Source organism: Sciurus carolinensis, chromosome 4 (assembly GCF_902686445.1).
Source record: "Sciurus carolinensis chromosome 4, mSciCar1.2, whole genome shotgun sequence".
NCBI classification, from domain to species: Eukaryota; Metazoa; Chordata; class Mammalia; order Rodentia; family Sciuridae; genus Sciurus; species Sciurus carolinensis.
Genome location: NC_062216.1, coordinates 72,344,910 through 72,366,355, shown reverse-complemented (window position 1 = coordinate 72,366,355; position 21,446 = coordinate 72,344,910). Strand labels below are relative to the sequence as shown.

Below are 21,446 nucleotides of genomic sequence, written 5' to 3'. Positions count from 1 at the left end.
GCACAATAGAGCTGGTAGCTTTCCACTGGGCTCAGCAGTGTCTAGATCTTGTGTGGGTTAGCAGGGAACTGTGTGCGTTGCTGGGGAGGAGCATCCCCAAGAAGCCAAACAAGACAAGTCATCTCTCAAAAGAAGAGTTGGGCTTCCACTGCACCCCTGGAAGGCTGATCTTGGTGTTTTTTTGTTTGTTAGTTTTGGTACAGGGGATTGAACTCAGGGGCACTTAAGTACTGAATCACTTCCCCAGACATTTTTTGTATTTTATTTAGAGACAGGGTCTCACTGAGTTGCTTAGCAACTTACTAAGTTGCTGAGGCTGGCTTTGAACTCGCCATTCTCCTGCCTCAGCCTTCCAAGCCCCAGAAATTACAGGCATATGCCAGCGCACCCAACTGATCTTGTCTTCTTGAGTTGTTGAGCGTGAGGTCAGCCAGCCACCCTCCTCCCTTTCTACCCTTTCAGTGCACTAAGACCCCTGGAAAGCAGGAGACAGGTTAAAAACAGAAGCGCGACCGTTTCTTTATTAAATTATACAAAAAGGGGAGGGAGGGGGGCAGCTGTGGGGCTCGGCCCCACCCCGGCCCCACCCCGGCCTGGCGCTGTCTGACAGGAGGGGATCTGAGGGAGATCCAGGGATCAGGCAGGAGAGGGATGGGGCAGGACGTGAGGCTGGGGATGCAGAGTGTAGGTAGGAGAGGCTACCAAGGACAAGGACAGGTGCCATGGTGGGTGAGAAAAGGGAGGAAGAGAGCAAGGAGGGGAGAAGGGCCACTGGGGACCAGCTGGGAAGCTCAGATGGAGGAGGTCAGGAGGTGGAACAATGGCAGAGTGAGGGTGGAGGGGCAGTGTCTGGAGAGGTGGAAATGAGAAGGCTGGGTTTTAGAAAGGGTGGCAGTTCTGGTGCAGGGTCCAGAGTAGGGAGCCAGGTGAAGGGTGGCTGTACTTGTCTGTTCCCACCCACACCTCCAGGCCCTGAGAGGCCTACTGCCCCAGCCCACTGGCAGGGGCTCATGCCGATGCCCCATTTTCTGTCTTCTGCCGCTTGGGATCCGCTTCATCCTGTGGAGAGAAAAAGAGTGGGGACAGTTTGTAAAATGGGAGAGGGACCTCCCCCTGTCCCGGCTGGCCATGCTCCAGCCCCCGCCCGTGCCACCACTAGGATCTGGGTCCAAATCCAAAGGGCCCCAGCCCTGCTGCATCCCTGACAGCCCCTCAGGCCCGGCAACCAGCCCAAACCTCCTCTTCGGCAGCTCTCTTGCAGCGCGGGCCCTTCGTCATCCTCTTCTTCTTCTTCCTTCATCTGAGGAGCCAGAAATGGGTCATTGGGAAGAGCAGGACGCTCTGGCAAGACCCCCTGTTGTGGCCCTCAGCCCTGCTTCAGGTCTTCAACCCACCCTGACTCTGTTCTTTTAGCCCTGATTTTTCCAGCCCAACCTCAACTGCCCCTCCCCACCTTCTTCATCCCCTTCATCTTCCTCCTCGCCATCCTCAGCAGTTTCTTCTTCTTCCTCCTCAGCTCCATTTTCTTCCTCCTGAGAGCATCAAGACAGGGAATGGTGTCAGGCTGGCTGTGTGCCTCCATACACCACCATCACCAAAGGTAAGGGGCACTGGGTGACAACAGGCCTCAGAATGGGACAGGGGGAATGGGCTAGCACCCCAGGAAGGTAACTGGAAGAAGGATGAAATAATGGGAAGGGAGAATGGGGGAATACATGTGGTCACCTCCCACCTGACCCCTCCATACCTCTACCACTTCTTTCTTTCGCTCTTTCCGGCTTGCCTTCTCCTCCACCTTCTCCTTCTTCTCCTTCAGGTCCTTCAAGGGAAAAAGAAGTCACTTTTATTTCACCATGATGTACAGCCCTTCAGTCCTTCCAGTCCTTGTTCTCCCTCTCTGCAGTGAGTTTAGTGGTGTGTGAGTGAAGGTGGCCACAGCTTAGAACAGAGGTACCAGGGTCCTTATATTAGGGCCACAAAGGAATTGACACCAGACACCTCTTTCCCTAAGACCCAAGGGGAGTGAGAAAAAGTTCCAAAGAAAGGAGAACAGGCAGCCAAGGTAACTGATCCCCATCCCTGTCAAGTTCTTCCAAACCTCCCAGGCTGAAGAGTTCAGCTCAGCAAAGCAAATCCCCTCCATCTGCTGGCAGTCTCAATGCCCCACCCCCTCCAAGTCCTTCCTCCTCCTTTGCCTGCCCCCTCCCACTGCCAGCCCTGCTCTGCCTTTTGTCTACCTCTGGGGCCTTTTCCTGAGTACTTTCTCTCTTGGGCATCCCTCCCAGCTTCCCCTTCAGCTCCTCAGGCCTTTGTTTCTCCCAATCTGTGTCTCCCTAATCCTCAAGATACTACTTGGTCAAACACTACAGGAATAGTGGAGAGCACCCCAGCACACTCCCAGAACCTTGTTCCCATTTTAACTGCCCCTATCCAGAAACTATCTCAGGAGTTTTCTCCTCCCTCCCTCAATAGTGTATGCATTGGTGTGGTGGAAGAGAAGAAGTGGCCATTCCAATGAAAATGTAGGTAAAAGTAGGATAAAAGAAACATGCAAAGAGTATCAGACATGGTAGATGAAGAGTGCAAAAAAAACAAGGCTTATGTTTGAGGGGATGGGAAGATGGATGGGAAGGTACTATCCAGTGAACCCTTCCACCACACTGCCCCTTCTCCTTCACCCCAAGATGCCAGCAGCACACACTTGATGTACTGTTCTGATCTGGCAGAGGGAGATGCTCACATGGGCATCCTCTGGACACATCAGCCTACCAATTCAGATTCCAGTCCTCTCCCTACCCCATCATTTGGCAGGCAACTGAGGACACTGCAGGTATCCTCATGAGATCTGATCTGGTGTTGGTGTGCAACTCTGTGTACCTGATTCCATGTGGATGGAACTTTTGTGTATGAGTAGATCACCCTGGAAAGGTGTGTCCTTCCCGGAGCAGAACTGGGGATAAGAGAGGGACTTGGTGCCAAAAGGCTGGCCTAGAGCACACTCAATTCCCTCTCACCTTCAAGGTGAGCATAGCACATCTGACCGTCTGACTCTAACTAGGTTTCTATTTCATCTCACTCTGCTGTCTTCATTTCTTTGCTACAAGGTGGATTTGGCATTTCTAACACCTAGTGGGCTTTTCCCTATATCCTGAATCAGGAGAGCCAGGGGCTAATTTAGCTTCTCCCTAGGGGCCCTGTACCAGGTTGGTAAAGTCCTGGCCTGAGTTTCCCATTCTGGGCAGATGGAGGGAGGGAGGAAGGGAGGAGAGGGAGTGAGAATACCAGAGACCAAAGTCCAAGGGGCCAGGGCCCTCTCCTCCCTGTACTGTCCTTCTGGTCACTGCCCTTCCATGATCCCTTTTCCAGGAGAGTATGTGACCTGGGTCCTTGGACTAAGTAGCTCTCTGGCCTCAGCATAGGCACTCACACTGACACAGGCTAATACTGATTCACACAGCCACAGAGAAGCGCCCACGCGATCTAGAGGACACATGGCCCGGTGGTTTGGGCATTCTGGCACACTCTTTAGACAGCTCAAGGCACAGTGGAGCTACTCGGTGCTTCACAAAGCAACAACATGGCTCCAGAACATCTACATCTCCACATGCACCAATGTACTGACACGGGCAGTCCCACACACTCGCTGGATTTTAGACATACAAAGACACCTACTCACTGAAGTCACATGCCATCGCACAGCCCACCGGAGGGCCACACAGGCACACCTTGTCAGATCTCATGCATATGCCCTCTTCCACTGCCTTTAATCCCACTGGCCTCCCCCCTTGTACTTCCCTGGCCTCCAAGAGAACTGTGTGACTCCTCAGCAACCCCCCCCCCCACCCCGCAACATGATCCAGCTCCCAGCCCCCAAACCCTGGCCGCGTTAATTTCCCAAAGCGACACTTCGCAGGTTCCCTAAGGAAATTAGAGGAAGCTTGGAAGAGAGGCAAGGGCAAAGGGATGAGGCCAGGAAGGGAGCTGATGAGGGCAAGGACAGCTCCGTGCAAGGCCACGAAGTGCCAAGTCTCAGCTTTTTTAAAGGCTATTCCCATCCCCCTTCTGATTTTTAGGTATTCACGATTCTTTGGTGGCGGGGTTGGGGGGCGGTGTGAAGGAGCCGACGACGAAGAAAAAAGAAACTGAAAGCCGGCGTTGGAAAAGGAATGCATGGCGATGGGCAGAAAGGAGGCAATGAGAGCAAAAAGGCAGAGGCGGTCCGGGCAGAGAAGCAAGAGCCGGTCAGGCCGCTAGGGGAGGGGCCCGAGAGGAGTAGCCTCCCGGGAGAGTCCTGTTTACACTTGAGGATCTCAAACCGCTTAGCAGCGGAAAGGTGAGGTCAGACTGGAAGGAGAGAGGGGGAAACGGGATGCAGGGAGGAGGCAATTGTAAAGTGAGACACAGAGAGTTCCGACGGGAAAGCAGTCAAGGTAGAGGCGGACCCGGTTGGGCCGGAGGGGGTGGGGACGCGGCGGTGGCCGGGTGCGGAACCGAGCGGCGAGGCCGGGACCGCGGCGCCTTGCGCGCAGGGAAGCTAGAGGGCGCTGGCGCGAGCCGCGCGCAACGGGGTAGGCAGCGCCAGGCCGGGCAGCTGGGGGGGGCGCGGAGTGGGGTCCGCCGGGAGCGGGGCGCCAGGGCCGCACCGGGCTGTCGGGGACAGCCTAGGGCCGTAGACCGCGCCGAGCCGGGGGGGGGGGGGGGCGCGTTGGCCGGGCCGCCGCCGCCCCTGCCCGTACCTTGGCGCTCAACTCGGCCGCTGCCTCCACGCTCTTCTCCGACATGGTGCCGGGGCCGGGGCTGGCGGGGAGCCGGGGTCCCGGGGCCGAGATGGAGAAGCCCTGGACGGCGGAGGGTGGCCGCGGCCGAAACCTAGCGCGGTGGCGGCGGCGGCGGCGACAGCGGCAGCGGCGGCCGCTCGGCAAGCTGTGTCTCTGGAAGAGGCGGCAGAGGCGCGCGGGGTGGGGCGGGGGTGGGTCCGGAGCAGAGACCCGCAGGGCTGCGGCCGTCCGGAGGGCGGGCGGAAGGGCGGTGCGGGCGGTGGCCGGCGCGCTCCGGCCGCGGTCGCTAGGTCCTGAGCTTGCCGCCCCCGCACCAGCAGAGCTGCCGCCGACCAGCCGCTGCCGCCCCCGGGAAGGGAACCCGCTTATAAGGCGGCGCTGCCCGACGGGAGGGGCTTCCCAGGGGTGGGGCAGGAGAGAGCGGGGAGGAGAGGAGAGGGGAGGGGGATGAAAGAGGAGGTTGGAGAGGTGGGGATAGGAGGATGAAAGCGAGGGGAGGGAGAGCGAAAGAGGCAGGAGGGAGAACGAGACCAGGAGGGGGAAATGGAGAGACTGACGGCCGCTGAGAGAGTGGGGAGAGGAGGTGGGAAGGGGTGGGGTTCCTGCGGGGAGACACCTCTCCAAATCCCAACCTACTGCCTTCGAATGTGGAGTCTGGCTTTTGGGGGCGGACTGGATAGGTGGCCAGAATCCTACTGACCCCAAAAGCCCTGAGATTTTGCCAAGAGGCGGGGCGCGGGGTGCAGATTGGGAGGCAGGGCAGGTATTTGAGAAACCAAAAGCTTAAAGAAGAGGAAGAAGGTTGGTTGAAGAGCTACTTCCACATCACGCTAGATTTCCCATCTTAGTCGTCCATCCACTTATCTGGGTGGCCTTGAGAAGGAAATGGATGGGAGAGCAGAAAAGGGCAGCCTGGCCTTCTCTCCGGCTGACACTGACCTCTGTGGCCTGTTTGGGTTCCTCCCTTCCTGATTCTTTACTGTGATCTGAGGAGAATCAGAGGTCCTCCAACCTCCTTTCCTCTCTCCAACTTCCACCTTTATTACTTGCCTGTCTAACCTCACTTTTATTTATCTGATCCTTGTGTTTCTCTTCATCCCTCTTTATTCATCTCCCCTAGACCCCTCCCTTACAACTAGCTACATCCCTCATCTTCATTCTTCTAGCACCTCTTCTCCACTTCTTACTGATCCTCTTCTACCCTAGCACCTCGGGACTCTTTCCCTGTCTCTCCCAGACAACGCTGTTTTTGTCTTATCTGACTCAGTCACCTGGCCCCATATCTTTAGCTGATTTTCCTTAACTCCTCTTCATGTCCTAATTTTTTACATTTTCCCTCTTTGCTTTTCTCTTTCCTCTGCTGCCATCCTCCCTAGCCTTTCTGTATTATATCCACCTCCTTTGCAAATATAATACACGTCCATGTCTGGAGTTCCAGCCCCACCCTATTCTGCACGTTGCTCTCACCCTCAACCAGCATGTTTGGGTCATTTTGAGAAGCTCGGGATTTCAGGAGGGGGACCTGGGCTGTGGTTTATCCTAAAAGTCAGTGAGGTGGATGGAGTGGGTGGAAGGCTGTGATCAGGGAAAAAAGTGTCTTTGGTGTGTGTGCACTTCCATATTTGTTATTATCATTACTCTTCCCCTTTTTATCATATCATTTTCTTAATAAAAAGGCATTCCTTGTTGAGCATCATCATCATTATGATATGAGTGCTTAAATACATCATCTTTTGATCCCTTGGTGTACACACCTCGAAATTTCTCTCTCTTCTGACTCTTCTATCAGTTTCTCAGTCTTGGTCTCCTCAGAAATCTTGGGGCCCCACCCAGGTTTTTCCTTCCCGAGTACTACTATCCATCTTTTCTCTGAGATCTTTCCATTTCCCTCTCAATCTGTTTCTCTGACTCATTGGCTGATGTCTCTGGCGATCTTTCACCATCTCCATCTCTGTACTTTCTCTCTTGCTTCGTTTATCTCCCTCTTCCCCCTCCTTTGCTACCCTTCCCTCCTCTTAGTGTCTTCCCCCCCCCCCCCCCCCCTCCGTCCCAGGTCTCCCAGTCTGGCTCCTCCTGGTCGGTCTCTTTCCTCTCCCTCCCGCCCTCTTTTCCTCTTCCCCTTTCTCCACCTCCCTGCCCCGCCTGCTGTCTCGGACACCCTGCTGGGCTCTTACCCTGTTGCCCTGGTAACCGCCCCCCACTCGGTCACCTCCACTCCCCTCCCCCCGCTCCAATCACCGCCACCAACAACCTCCATCCACCTTCCTCCTATTTTTCCTGAGAACCAATAGAAACCCTGTTGCCAGGTGGAATGCTCATTTGAATCAGCCAATGCAGGAGCCTAACTGCTTGCCCTGCCTTATATGGGGATGTGAGGAGGGCCACTCCCCCCACTCCAGCCACACTGGGGACCAACCCCTCCACTGTCCTTTCTCTCCCGCCCAGAAGGGAGATGGGGACCCTCCTCACCCTTTCATAATGTGCCTGGCCCCCCACTTCTCTGACTGGGACCACCAGGGTTAGCGTGGGGTGTGGGCCGGACTGTGGGCTGGGCTTAGGGCTGGGGGTGGGAATGAGGTGTGATTAGGGAAGGGGAGGCGGAGGGAGCTGGAATTTTGCCCAGGGAGGGGTGTCTGGGAGCGGAGGCAGCTGCAGTGGAAAATTCCAGGGAGATGGAGAGGCAGAGAATGGGAATCCTGCCCCAAGGCCCAAGGGAGCGCCTTGAGAATCTAAGAGCTTGGACACTAGGGTCCACAGGAACTCCAGGGGGAAAATCTAGGAGGCTGGAGACCTGGATCTAATTCCCTCCTGCAAGGGGAAAGCATCCTAGCTTTCCCTAGCTAGTTGGACCACAGACCAATCCCAGAAGTCTTGTCTTCATGAGAAAGAAGCTGGAAATGAGATGGGATGAATTTGTAGTGAGTGGGATACTGAAATCTACACCAACAATCCTTGGAGTAGTCTCTGTGCCTCTGGGGCAGTGATGTACATGCCAGTGTTTGCTCATTTTCATAGAACTACTTCTTAGGCTTTGTGGAGGCTTGCAGATTCCTAGAATTTTATTACTCTACAGCCCAATTGAGAATTTCTCCCATTAGATGAATGGGGAACGTGTGCTTCTTACACATTTTCTGAAAGTGGGAAAAAGGAGACCAAGTGACAAGAAGGGAGGCCCAATCCCTCTGGAACTGTGGCCTCTGATCTGACATCCTAGAAACTTACCTTGCTATGAATGTGGAAGAAAATTCAATTCTAATTACTTCCATCTCATTCTTAGTGAATTCTCCGTCTCCAGTTTCCTGATTTTTTTCCGGAATTTTAACCAGGGGTTAAGTGCAAAGGAAAGTCTTAGTTATCATTCAAAGCATTGGAATACAGAAACCTGAGAGTGGGGCCATCCTCCACTCATTTTACTTTTTTATCCCTATACCACTCCCAATGACCTCATTTCTATTCCTCATTTTTCCTTTGCTTTTTTCCCCAAAAAACTCAAGTCTGGAGAATTGAGAAGAGATGGACTCAAGGAGAGGGAAAGAGAAAGAAATCCACTTACCTAACTTGAGCAGTGTAAATAAGGAATAACCTTCACAACAATACTAAGGCACATTCATCATGAATGCTATAGTCTAATTGGTCTTATCAGTCATCAAAATTATACTTACATCTAAGTCAATTTAAACTAAAAACATTTTAATGAGCCAGGCAAGGGTGCTACATGCCTGTAATCCCAGCGCTTAGGAGGTTGAGGCAGGAGGATCATGAGTTCAAAGTCAGCCTCAGCAACTTAGTAAAGCCCTGAGCAGCTTAGTGAGAACCTGTCTCAAAATATTTTTTAAAAGACTGGGGATGTGGCTCAGTGGTTGAACCCAGTGGCTCAGCCCCTGGGTTCAATTCCTGGTACTATAATAATAATAATAATAATAATAATAATAATAAAATAAATAAAGTTTCTTTTTGTCCCTTCATATAAAGCTTAACCTCTTGCACTTCAACAAACTGTAATTAATCTTCTACTAGGTATTAGGGACTATGTTATGTGATGGAGACCCAAAGCTGGGTGAAAAAGACATGGTGCCTGACCTCAGGAAATAGATGGAGAGAGCTTGGTAAATCAAAGTACAAGCTGATAAGGGATCAACCTGATAAGGGACCTACATCCAAGATTCTCTTTCCATTAGTCAAAGCTCACTGTACAATGTCTCCTCTCAGTAAGTATTCCATTCCTGGAGTCTATCCCTGATCTCTCCTGACTTTGTAGACCTTCAGGTCCATGGTTCCCAAAACCAAACAGACTTCCTTAGTCTTCTACCCATACTGTTATATCCTTCTGTGGCATGGTACCTAGAATGCTAGGCACAAAAGAGGAAGAACTCAATAAATCATTTATTTCCTAGCCCAGGGATATCATTTTGGATCCAATCTCAGAGACTTTTTTTTTAAATCTTTTTTCTTTAAGTGGGGTAGGAAGACAAAACATACAACATGCTGCCAAGATACCAGGCTTGAATCTGATTTGAGATGATGTCATTAACTACTGATGTTCCAGTGGTCACTATCTTTCATGGTTTAAACATCAGAACTAAAATTTCTGTGTTTTTTCTACTTTTCCCTGAACTTTCTCCCCAGTAAAAAGGTTTGTTTTTACCTTTGTACCTCTCCTTCAGATTCTTTGACTGACTTTTCGTATTCCTTATGCTCTCCTTTATGACCTCTTTCTCTTTTACACCTAGAGTAGTTTGCTATTGCCCAATCCTCTTCTGTCCTTCTTTCAGTTTCTCCCCTCACCTGCACTCTTCAAAAGCCTTCATGGTCTTCAGGAAAGTCCAGAAGGAGAACAACATTTATAGGTGCTTTCCAGCTCTATGCAATAAACTTTCTGTGATGATGGAAATGTTCCTTATCTGTTCTTTCCAATACAGTAGGTAGCTACATGTGGTTATTGAACACTTGACAATGTGGCTAGTGCAACCGAGAAAGTGAAGTGTTTCTTGTTTTGTTTTGTTTTTTGTTTTTTGTATTTGTTTTTGATACTTGGGATTGAAAGGGGCATTCTACCACTGAGCTACATATAACCCTATAACCCTAACACTTTTCACTTTTTGTTTTGAGACAGGATCTCCCTAAGTTGTTGAGGCTAGCCTCATATTTGCAATCCTCCTGCCTCAGCCTCCTGAATCTCTGGGATTATAGACTTCTGCCACACACCCAGCCAGTGAATTTTTAATTTCAATTAATTACTTTCTTGTTGCAGTGCTGGAGATGGAACCCAAGGCTTCATGCATGCTAGGCAAGCACTCTGCCACTGAGCTACACTCCAGCCCTGATTTTAATTAAATAGCCACATATACTAATAGCTACTATACCTTGACTCTAAACTGCTTCTCTCTCTTTCTTTTTCTTTCTTTTCTTTTTTTTTTTTTGTACTGGGGATTGAACCCAGGACCATATATATGCTAAGCACATGCTCTACTACCACTGAGCTATAACCAAGGCTGGAGATGTAGCTCAGTGGTAGTAGACCATATGTTTAGCATTCACAAGACCCTGAGTTTAATCTACAACATCAAAAAATAAAAAGCCCTGTTTGCTTTTCCACCTCCTTTTCTCACCTCCAACTCCAGTGATTTGTACTGAGAAAGCCAAAGACCAGGGCTGGGGATGTAGTTCAGTGGTAAAGTACTTGCGTAGGCATACTTGAGGCCGTAGGTTTATTCCCCAGCACACACACAGTCATAGGTCAACTGCAGTAGCTGTGTTTAAGGCCGTCAGGATCACTTTTGTCATATACTTTACCATAGGTTTGTGTTTGTTCAGATTTTCACATGTTTAATGTTTCAGATTAAAGAGACTGTGTGGCCAGGCTCAGTGGCACACATATAATCCCAATGACTTGGGAAGCTGAGGTAGCTTCTCTCTCTTTTTAAAAAAATTTTATTTGTTATTTTTAGATACACAGGACACAGAGTATATTTTGATGTATTTATGCAAACATGGAGTATTTCTAATTCTAATTAGGATGAGGCAGGAAGATCTCAAGTTTGAGGCCAGCCTCACCATCTTAACTAGACTGTGTCTCAAAGTAAATAAAAAGGACAAGGGTTGTAGCTCAGTGGTAAAGCACCCTGAGTTCAATCCCATTATCTACCAACCAACCAACCAACCAATCAGCAAAAATAAAACAGACTGTGTGGCTGATCCAAGGGACCAATAAAGTAAACATGAAAACACTAGGGAAAATGGGACCAGGAGTGACAGCTAAAAACTTATTTGTCCCATAATGGAAAAAACGGAAGGAGGATTTAATCCCTAAAAAGAAGAGAATGAGAATGTTGACTAAACCCTTCTAGGTGACTTCAGTCTCAGAGGTCCTGTTCTTTCTTTTTGCAGCCCTCTAAGCTATTCCAACATGCATTTTCATGGTTTGAAGTCCTGCTACCAACACAGATCTCGAACACCGGAGACTCTCAAATCTTTAGCTTAGCTTCTCTCTTGATCTCTAAGAGTCCCCACTCCAGTTCCCTTTAGTTAATCTCCCAGAAGCTCACAGCTCACTATTTCAGTTGATGGGACTCTCCTTCACCCATACATACATGGGAAGGAACCATCCTCTACCTTGTTTTTTCTTTTCCTGACTTCAAGCCCCACCCTGCTTAAGGGTTAGCATTACTCACTGACTTAAAGCTGAAGTTCCTAATGGTTTTCTTTCTTTTCTTTTTTTTTTTAGTTGTTGATGGACCTTATTTTATTGATTGATTGATATGTGGTTCTGAGAATCAAATTCAGTGCCTCATGCATGCTGGCAAGCAAGCACTCTACTACTGAGCCACAACCCCACTTTTTTTCTTCTTTTGGTACCAGGGATTGAACTCAGGGGCACTTAACACTGAGCGATATCCTCAGCCCTTTTTTGTATTTTATTTAGAGACAGGGTCTCACTGAATTGTTAGTGCTTTTGTGGTGCTGGGGATTGAACCCAGGGCCTTTTGCATGCACTATAAGCCCTCTACTAACTGAGCTGTTTCTCCAGCCCCCAGCCCTTTATAAATGTTACTTAAAGACAGGGTCTCACTGAGTTACTTAGAGCCTCACTCTGTTGCTGAAGCTGGCTTTGAACTCGAGATCCTCCTGCTTTAGCCTCCCAAGCCACTGGGATTACTGGCATGGACCACTGGGCCCGGCTCATTGTTTTCAATCATGATTTAAGGATTTTTGTATCTTCAGCACCTATATCCATGCTTGGCATCTTACAGAATTTAAAAAATGTTTCCTAAAATACAAAAACCACCTTTCTATCTAAAATACAGAATGTTGTAATTACCCTACTTAACAGCATGTTTCCCCCCTCACCCTGTTCAAATATCTAGCTGCCCTGGGTTTGCTCCAGATGTGTGACCTTACATTTAAAGAGGACCTCTTCTCTGGTCCAACTCTACCCTCTCAAGGATTTCCTGACTTGGCTTCACCAGATAAAGTAGTAAATATAGGAATCACTTTGGTTCTCTTCCTTCCCAATAATCTTTATCCTCCTTAGCTTCACCTCTGGCAGGGCCTGCTTTCTCCTCTATATTCATTATGGAAAACTGAATGACTGAAGAATCTTTGGAATTCACTGGTCAGAGAAGGAAGGAAGGCAAGCAGGCAGGGAGGGAGGGAAAGAGGGAAAGGGAAGGGAAAAAAAAAAAGGAAGGAGAGGGAAAGAGAAGGAAGACAGGCATAAACTCTAGTTACTTGTAATTTTATGTATCTCTTCAATTCTTGCAGTAGGACAGCTGCCTATAGTTAAGGCTCCAGTGGAGGCTGAAAATAAGCTAATACATCTCAGTTATCCCTACCTGCTCAAGAATTTTCTTCTTTCTTTGGTGGTACTTGGGATTGAACCCAAGGCCTCACGTATACAAGGCAAATACTCAACCTCTGAGCTATATTTCCAGCTTTTTTTAGTTTGAGACAGGTTTCACTAAGTTGCCCAAGACTAGCCTCCAACTTGAACTTGTGATCCTTCCCTTTTAGCCTCCTGAGTAGATGGGATTCTAGGCTTTCACCATCACACCCAGTTTCACGAATGTTTTTTCACCTGGGTCAAAACCCAGGCTTCAAGCTATGTCTCATAGTTAAAAGCTAAACTGTAATTTATAAATATCCCTAGAAGGGCTGGGGATGTGGCTCAGTGGTAGAGCGCTTGCCTGGCATGTGTGAGGCACTGGGTTCGATTCAATTCTCAGCACCACATATAAATAAAAAAAGAAAAGGTCCATCAACAACTAAAAATAAATATATTAAAATAAATAAAAATATTCCTAGGAAAGGTAATACATTATTTTAAATCATGTAAACATAAAAATGATAGATATGAGATACTTGAGTTATAGAAGAAAGAAAAAGAGCTCCAGGCACCTGAAGACAGTAGGTAGAGGATACCAGGTAATCAAATAAGAAATAAGGAGGCTAGAAGATTTTACACCTCACATTGGCAGCAACTGTCTTATCCTTTTCTATTTATGTTTAGTACAACATACCTAAGACAGTGCAAGGCCTCCTTAAACATCTGTTGACTGGCTGGACAATAAAGAACTTACTTTGTGGTTAGGGTGTAGCTCAGTGGTAGAATATTTGCCTAGCATGTGTGAGGTCCTGGTTTCGATCCCCAGCAACACACACACACACACACACACACACACACACACACAACGAGAGAGAGAGAGAGAGCGAGAGAGAGCGAGAGAGAAGAGAGAGAGGAGAGAGAGAGAGAGAGAGAGAGCGCGAGCGCGCGAGCGCGCACGCGAGGGTGGGGGGAGGAAATACTTGCTTTGGAAGGAGAGGACAAAAAAAAAAATTAGATAGGATGTCCTTAGTTAAGTCTGGGTGGCACAACCCTCACTGGGGTAACTTTCTTTTAGGGTGGGGTACTGAGGATTGAACCCAAGGGCACTCTGCCACTGACCTACATCTCCAACTCCTTTTTACTTTTTATTTTGAGGCAGTCTCCTCAAATTGCCCAGGCTGGTCTCAAACTTGCAATCCTCCTGCCTCAACTTCCTGAGTTGCTGAGATTACAGATGTGTACCACCACGCTGAACTGTCTTATTTCAAATTACTTTCCTTTGGGGCAAGAGGAAAGGGCAGTTGCATAGTGGGATGTCCCCAGAGAAACTTAAGATCTTACTAAGTATCTTTCCCAGAAATATCAATGGAAAACAAAATTTTTTGTACTCTTTCAGTTTTCTTTGACTTTGCCAGTCTGCCAGCTTAATTATCTGTCTGCTCCTCCTGTCTCCACCATTGTTTTTTTCCTCTTTAATAATAATAAAGTCCAAGGAAACCTGAGAAGCCTTACTCCCAGCTCCCAGCACCTTTTCCTGAGTCACCAGGGATCATCTCCTCTTCCCTCAGGGAATTGTGGGAACAAGTCTTTCTCTTTGGGTCAGTATCCACTCAGCACCAATGTGGCTAACAGCCAGAGTTGGAGTTTGGATGAGTCTGGTTCAAAGTCTACACTGTACAGTTCAAATCCCTAACCCCAAGGGGGAGGGCACTTCTCTTCAGCAGAGGCAGATTTTATGCAAGGCATTTAGTATGTCAAAATGTCAGTCCCTGGCTTTGGAGTCAGGTCTCTTAGGCCTTTTTTTAGCTCCGCCCTGGGTGATCGTGGTCAGCTGAACTCTCCACCCCTTTTATCTCCCAAACTTTAGAACCCTTGACCTATCCATCTAAATAGAGGCAAGAAAGATTGGTACAGGACTGGGAGCTTTTGAAGACTCAAGAGTTAGAGAAAAGAAAGAAGAGATTAGCACTAAAGGAAGATTTCAGGGGCTGGGGGTTGTAGCTCAATGGTAAAGCACATGCTTAGAATGCGCGAGGCCCTGGGTTCATCCCTAGCACCAAAAAACACAACCTAATAGATTTCAGAAGTAGAGTCTTTGCCCATTCCAACCCTTCACACATGGGTCACTGAGTGGTCCAGGAGCCTCGCCACCACCAGTTCCCAAGGGGCCAAAGTTCCAGCCTGGCAGAGGAGCGCCACCTGGCGGTCAATTCCCCAACCTGGATTTTCTTTTGCCCCAGTCGGATTTTTCCAAGCCTGAACTAGACCTGGGTTGGAGAGTTGTCACCCCCTCCTCTACGTCACTCCGAGGACCCGCCCTCCCCGGAGCACTCCCTCCCGGAGGGACGAGTCCCAGGGCCTCCCCCGCAGAAATGCTGTTCTCCCTCCCTCCGTCTCGGGTTAAACGCTTCTGTAGGCTTTCTGCTTAAAAGGCTCCCCAGGGATCCGCCCCACCTCGTCGCCCACAGAAAGCTAGCCCCTCCCCACGGTGCCTGCCCCAATCTCTACCCCCAGAGAAGGTGCTGCACCAACCCTGCCCCCTCTTCGCCCCAGTCGGTCTTTCCTGAGGAAAAGACTCCCGTCCTCCTCCTCCCACCCTCACAGGAAGCCTCTTCCAGTCCCCAGAACCAAGATCTAATTTACTAATGAGGCCTCCCCCTCATCCCCAGAGGACTGGTCGGCCCTGGCCCCACTCCGCCGCACCGCCCCCTCGCTTGCTCCCCACCCACGCCAGGAGGCGGGGCTCTTGCTGCCCGGCCCCGGGGCGGTCCGTCGTGACGTCACTTCCGTCCGGGCCTGGCCGAGGTTCGTGCTCCGCGGGCCGAGGGCGGGGGTACAGAGGTGGCAGCTTTGGGAGGAGGCGGCGCGGAGGCCGTGAAGCTCAAGCCCGGACCAATCCCCGCGTCCCGGGCCACGACCCTGATCCTGCAGCGCACTGAGAAGCGAAACCGGCCGGATGGGCCGCTGAGCCCGAGTCGGGGACCGGTGAGGCTGGAGCAGAGCGGGCAGCTGGGCGGGCGGGAGCGGGCCCGCGGGGCTGCAGGGTCTCGGAACCTGGCGTGTCTCAGGCCTCCCTCCGGCCGGGAGACCAGAGGTGGGGCAGCCGCCGGCAGGCGCGGTGGGCAGAGTAAGGCCCGCCGTCTGTTGCCTGGGCGGGGGGGGGGGGGGGGGTGTTGACTGGCAGCGGCCGGGTGTTCTGTAGAGGGCGGGGTGTTTGGGGTCATTAATGGGGCCGAGGGCCGGCGGGCCGGCACTCGGGATTCTGGTAAAGGACTGTGGCGTTGGGGGAGGAGCGGGGAGTGTGCTCCAAGCCAGGGCTTTGGGAAACCGATGGCTCTGAGTGGGGGAGGCCATAAACTGAGAGACTTGGGAAATTTTTCCGTGGCTTTAAATGAGAGAGAGGGGTTTGGAGCGTTCTCTCCTAAAGCCTGTGGGACACCTGGAGAAGGTTCTCGCTGGAGTTCGGAGGAGAGTCAGTTACAGTATTTGGAAGGGACAGTGCTTGGAGAGTCACTACCCTGATCGGGTGTTTCAGAAGCCTGGCCTCCCCCAAGTAACTGAGCTTCAACATCTTAACAGTGCGGAGCCCCCTGGAGCTGAGATCAGGATGTTCCGCTTCATGAGGGACGTGGAGCCTGAGGATCCCATGTTCCTGATGTGAGAATTCCCTCCCCCTCATGCTTTAGAGCTCTCATCCCACTCCACTTCAGATCTCAGCAGTTGAGACAGACATTTGGGTTCCCATGGCAGGGACTGGTTGGAACTGGCTGGATACTCAGCTACAGCTCCCACTTAGAGGGAAGTGGCATCTGTGCCACTTTGTGCCCTGTGACTATTATTCTGAGAGTTGGGGGATGGGCGTTTGACAGCTTGTCCCTTCTGCCACCTATACTGTATTTTCACTCAACAGGGACCCCTTTGCTGTTCACCGTCAGCATATGAGTCGCATGTTGTCAGGTGGCTTTGGATATAGCCCCTTCCTTAGCATCACAGATGGCAACATGCCAGGGACCAGGCCTGCCAGCCGCAGGATGCAGGTAACAGTGCTGAAACATACGTGAGACTCAGAGAAAGGTTGGGGGCCGTTAGTAAAGCACATTGATTTTCTTGTACTAGAACCAACTTGGCAAATGCAGTGATTCTCAAGAAGTGGAGTTGGGTCTGGAAAAAGTGCTTTGTGACCCCTTTTATGAGGAGGATGGAAAAATAAAATGGAGGCCATGAGTCTGGTTTGGGGTGGTAAGGAGATAGGATGTGGTCTCTAATTGCTGTTCCTCATGTGTTGCTTTAGGCTGGGGCTGTCTCCCCGTTCGGGATGCTGGGAATGGTGAGTCCTTATCTCCCTGTGTTCCTCAGTCTCAGACACTATAACCTTAGATGATTATTTTCAAATGTGCCACTCAGGAATAGCCTTGTGGGTGGCCTCAGAATCTTCTATTTTGATACTATTCACAAAACTTAGTGTTGGTGAGGTGCTAGGAGTCCTGTGAGCTAAAGATACTGCTCACTCCTGTGCTCCTAGAGGTACATACACATTCAGAATATGTAATTGTGTAGCAAGATTTGTTCTTTTGGGGAGTGGGGAGGGACAGTTGAAGAGTCAAGAACATGAATTTTTAGGATTGAACACTTTTTCAAGCTTCGCCTTTTGATCTTAAAATCCATTGACTGGATCGCTTCCAAAGACAGGGAAATAGGCAGTCAGGAGAGGGAAAATTGGATCAGAGCAGCCATAGTGATCGAGGAAGGGGCTAGCAGTTTATGGAGGAAAAATGAATGTTCTGACTATGTTAATGGAGAGTGATAAAGAGCAGTTGCTAGATGTGCAGGAATAGGAGAAAAGGGATGTGTAGCCAGGTTTCTGGTAGGTACCTAAGCAGCAGCATTCCATCTGAGCACTTATTTTGCTTTTTTGACTTTGTCTTCTATCACTTTCCTCTAGTCGGGTGGCTTCATGGACATGTTTGGGATGATGAACGACATGATTGGAAATATGGTGAGACTTTGGCCTCGTATCCCTTCCTTAGTGATGGCTGGCAGTACCTTGTGTTTTCTGTGGCAGGACTGGGGGACTGCTAATGAAAGGGTTGAGCTAGGTGAAATCACTGAACCAGAGCACTGGGGTCCTGGATCTGCTCTCATGCCCAAATGTGAAGAGGCAACAATATTCTTTTTAAATAAGCAATTTGGGTTTTATCTCCTTAGTTTCTTCTTGTTTAGTGTGGACTAAAAGGAATTTGGGGGAGGTGGGTTGATAATGATGTTTTCTCTGTTCTCACATTTGTGATAAAGGTACAGGCAAGAACTGAGAGTTGAAGGGGAAATCCCTCCTCCAGAGAGAACCTCTCGAATTCAGTCCTGCTCTCCCCTTTCCTCCCCAGGAGCACATGACAGCTGGAGGCAATTGCCAGACCTTTTCATCCTCCACTGTCATCTCCTACTCCAATACCGGTGATGGTGCCCCCAAGGTCTATCAGGAGACATCAGAGATGCGCTCAGCACCAGGCGGGGTATGTGAGGACTGAGTAGCACCCACCACCACCTTTTCTCAAAGTTGTGGGTAGTGTGTTCATTCTGGGATGTTGTAGCTTATGCTTTGGAAGGAACAGCTGAATATGCCATGTCCTGCCTTATCTCAGATCCGAGAGACACGGAGGACTGTCCGGGACTCAGATAGTGGACTAGAGCAGATGTCCATTGGGCATCACATCCGGGATAGGGCTCACATCCTCCAGCGTTCCCGAAATCACCGCACAGGAGACCAGGAGGAACGGCAGGACTATATCAACCTGGATGAGAGTAAGCCTTCTTCCTGCTTCCTGGCCAGTAGCCCCAAATCTGGTTCCTATGAACTACCTCATAGCTTTCTCTGCTCCCCTCCCCCAGATATTTCTTGTGCAAAGTTATTGGCAAACCCTGTACTTGAGTTGTCTTGTCAGCTTAGTTACCCAGATGCTTGCGTTGTCCTGCCCGAGAAGGGCAGACTTTGTCACTAAAATTAAATATTGATAGTATTTTACCCTTCCCCATCCAGATCAGTTTTTTCCTTTCTCTTGCCATTATTTCATCTTTTCAAATCAGTAAATATTTATTAAATGCCCAGAGTATATATAATTCCTCTTTTCTTTCTTGAGTAGTTATCTTTTAAGCCTACCAGTAGTGTCCAGGGACCATGTGGAAGCCCAAAAAGCTGAGTGAAGTTGCTCCCTTCCATGCCTCTGTCCCCCTAACCCCACATCCCTTCCATCTTTACCACTGGTGTTTGTCTTAGAAGTCTTATTGTAGCATCTGCCTCCAGCAGTCAAGCTGTGTGGAGGCACCATATCTGTTTTGTGTTTTCCTCAGGTGAGGCAGCAGCATTTGATGATGAGTGGCGACGGGAGACATCCCGATTCCGGCAACAGCGCCCTCTAGAATTTCGACGACATGAGGCATCTGTGAGTGGGGGTCGAAGGGCTGAGGGGCCTCCCCGCCTGGCCATCCAGGGACCTGAGGACTCTCCCTCCCGACAGTCCCGCCGCTATGACTGGTGAAGGCCCTAGGTCCTCAGCCTTTCTTGTAAGTATCTGAGCGGGGAGGAATGGTAAGGTCACAAACCCAGGAGGGGGCTAGGGAGCATACCTATGACCTTCCTCTGCCATCAGGCAGAAGGAATCCAGGTTACCAGCTAACACTGCTTTTAATAGTTTAACTTTTAGCTGGCAAGGAAAGAGAAAAATGCTCACTGGAATAGAGGATTAAATCCTAATCCCTGGCTTTTTAATATTTTTTTCTTCCTTTTGATATGTGTTCATCTTTCTTCCCCCTCCAGGTACAGGCTGAGGCTGAGAAATCATCCCCTGAAATAACCTTTTCCTGTCCAACTCCCATCCCCAATTTAATATTAAATTAACAGGCAAGCTGGCCCCCACCTCTCCCTGGGGGTCTCAGGGAGAACCTTACACTGCCCCCGATATCTATGTTTTCTGTCTTTAATCCCCTTACCACAATGACTCCACTTGTCCTGTTATCCACTAACTTGATTTTTCATTTTGCTGCTCCATCTTCAAACCTCATTTTCCCCATTGTACCTCTGCCATGTGTTGAAGGGGTAAACTCTGGGTTTAGAGGCCACCTCCATCCCTCAGCTACCCTGGATCTTTGCCCACCTCTTCCTCAGAGCCCTTACTACAGGAGCCATAGTCCTGTCCAGGGCTGTGGAGGGAGTAGACTGGTTCCCAACTCCTTCCCACCCTCCCACCCATACACATCACAGAAACCTTCCCCACACCCTTCTTTGCCTTTACTTTTTGATTTGTGCAACTTGTAACTAGGTGTTTATGGAATAAAGGAGAATGAAAAAAAGACCATGTAGGATTCTGGCTTTACTTTTCTTGTTCAACCCTCCTTTCTCCTAGTCATCTTCTTACTCCCCTCTATCTCTCCCTGCATCTTAGCCCTTTAATGGTGATGACAGTGGGGCTGTCAGCTACCAGGGGAGAAGCACTCAGCTGGGCCAGGCTAGGGGATGAAATGGAAGCTACTGCCTCGCCAAATCTCTTCCTCTGGTTTTGCTATAACTTCACCCTTTACGGGCATGTAGGGCATAACTCACAGGTACCTGAAAAATTGGCTGCCCCTTGCCCCTTAGGCTGAGTTACTCCCTGAAACTGTGGAAACAAACACTTGTACAGAGTAGGATGGGGTCCAGACAACACATAGGCCTTCAAGGGAGAGGAACTCTGAAGTCAGCAGTGTTCCTCAAACCCTCCACCCCTCCATCCCTTGTTGAGAATTTGAGCCCAGGAAAAAAAAACCAACAAAGAAAACTAACCTGGAACCTTAGTGGTGCTGGGGAGCTCACATTTCTTAAGATGTTCACTTTTGCTTTGCAGCCAAATAGGTCACTCTGTCTCTCTTGGGAACTTGTTTCATCATGGCAGATGCTTATGAGAATCTCAGGATTCTTTTCTTTCTTTCTTTTTTTTTTTTTTTTTTTTTTTTTTTAATGATGGGGAATGAACTCAGGGCCTCATGCATGCTAGGCAAGTACTCTACTACTAAGCTGCACCCCCAGCCAGTCTTATTCTTTCTGAGCTGGGCATGGTGTTGCAAACCTGTAATCCCAGTGACTCAGGAGGCTGAGGCAGGAGGATTGCAAGTTTGAGGTCAGCTTTGGAAAATTAAGACCCTATCTCAAAAAGGTCTGGGAATGTAGCTCAGTGGTAGAGCACCCCTGGGTTCAATCCCCAGTACAATAATAAATTTAAAATCTCTTCTAATGGTAAGGGCCAAAGGACCTGTTAAGGCTTTGGGGCCTCCCAGGGCAGGGAATATTTTCCCCATGTTTGGAGAAAAGTAGATTCAAGAGGATAAAGGGGGCCCTGCACAATGGTGTATACCTGTAAACTCAGCTACTCAGGAGTTGAGAAGGGAGGATCATGAGTTTGAGGCCAGCCTGGGCAGCTTACACCCTGTAAAAATAAAAGGGGTCTGGGCATGGTGGTGCACATCTGTAATCGCAGGTTTGAGGCCAGCCTCAGCAACTTAGGTCCTAAGTAACTTGGCGAGACCTTTTTTCAAAATAGAAATAAAAGGTGTCTGGGAATGTGGCTCAGTGGTTGAGTACCCCTGGATTTAATCTCTGGTAGGGGGAAAAAAAAAACACCCACAAAAACAAAAAAAGAGGATAAGGGGGATTTGTCTAGTCACTGGACAAGAGGACAGGTGAAGTTGAGCTCAACAGCAGGCCCTGACTTCCTAGTCCACTGTAGCTATTCAATCTCATTAAAAGGGCTGGTGTGGATTCATGACTGGGTCAAGGGAACCCAGCAGCTGAAAGAATCTAGGCATCCCAGCAGTCAAAC

General features: G+C 49.6%; 2 protein-coding genes across 5 annotated transcripts; one reads left to right on the top strand and one right to left on the bottom strand.

Annotated features, from left to right (window-relative positions):
- Window positions 1–494: 494 nt before the first annotated feature.
- Ptms (parathymosin) lies at window positions 495–9,586 on the bottom strand. Its single transcript, XM_047549692.1, has 6 exons — window positions 9,564–9,586; window positions 4,737–5,340; window positions 1,748–1,819; window positions 1,454–1,532; window positions 1,237–1,300; window positions 495–1,059 (listed from the first exon to the last, which is right to left on the bottom strand). The coding sequence occupies exons 1-5, from the start codon at window positions 9,584–9,586 to the stop codon at window positions 1,275–1,277; spliced, it is 804 nt and encodes a 267-aa protein (XP_047405648.1). The 3' UTR covers window positions 495–1,059; window positions 1,237–1,274.
- On the top strand, window positions 4,416–19,949 carry Mlf2 (myeloid leukemia factor 2). 4 transcript variants are annotated; one of them, XM_047550043.1, is made up of 10 exons: window positions 4,416–4,430; window positions 15,270–15,585; window positions 16,185–16,257; window positions 16,511–16,637; window positions 16,892–16,927; window positions 17,543–17,596; window positions 17,982–18,110; window positions 18,240–18,399; window positions 18,946–19,158; window positions 19,412–19,949. In XM_047550043.1, the coding sequence occupies exons 3-9, from the start codon at window positions 16,208–16,210 to the stop codon at window positions 19,131–19,133; spliced, it is 744 nt and encodes a 247-aa protein (XP_047405999.1). In that variant the 5' UTR covers window positions 4,416–4,430; window positions 15,270–15,585; window positions 16,185–16,207; the 3' UTR covers window positions 19,134–19,158; window positions 19,412–19,949. The 4 variants fall into 4 exon arrangements, with proteins under 4 accessions (XP_047405999.1, XP_047405997.1, XP_047405998.1 ...); XM_047550041.1 differs by lacking the exon at window positions 4,416–4,430 and having other exon boundaries at window positions 16,180–16,257; XM_047550042.1 differs by lacking the exons at window positions 4,416–4,430; window positions 15,270–15,585 and adding an exon at window positions 15,639–15,694 and having other exon boundaries at window positions 16,180–16,257.
- Window positions 19,950–21,446: the final 1,497 nt, after the last annotated feature.

Excerpts from the sequence above, each read along its gene's own strand:
- Ptms (XM_047549692.1), bottom strand. The coding sequence starts at position 9,586 with ATGAAGGCTTTTGAAGAGTGCAG. Across the intron at positions 1,820-4,736 it reads CGGCCGAGTTGAGCGCCAAG|GACCTGAAGGAGAAGAAGGA; the intron begins GTACGGGCAGGG and ends TTTCCCTTGAAG. Across the intron at positions 1,533-1,747 it reads GAAAGAAAGAAGTGGTAGAG|GAGGAAGAAAATGGAGCTGA; the intron begins GTATGGAGGGGT and ends TGATGCTCTCAG.
- Mlf2 (XM_047550043.1), top strand. The coding sequence starts at position 16,208 with ATGTTCCGCTTCATGAGGGACGTGGAGCCTGAGGATCCCATGTTCCTG. Across the intron at positions 16,928-17,542 it reads CGTTCGGGATGCTGGGAATG|TCGGGTGGCTTCATGGACAT; the intron begins GTGAGTCCTTAT and ends ACTTTCCTCTAG. Across the intron at positions 18,111-18,239 it reads TGCGCTCAGCACCAGGCGGG|ATCCGAGAGACACGGAGGAC; the intron begins GTATGTGAGGAC and ends GCCTTATCTCAG.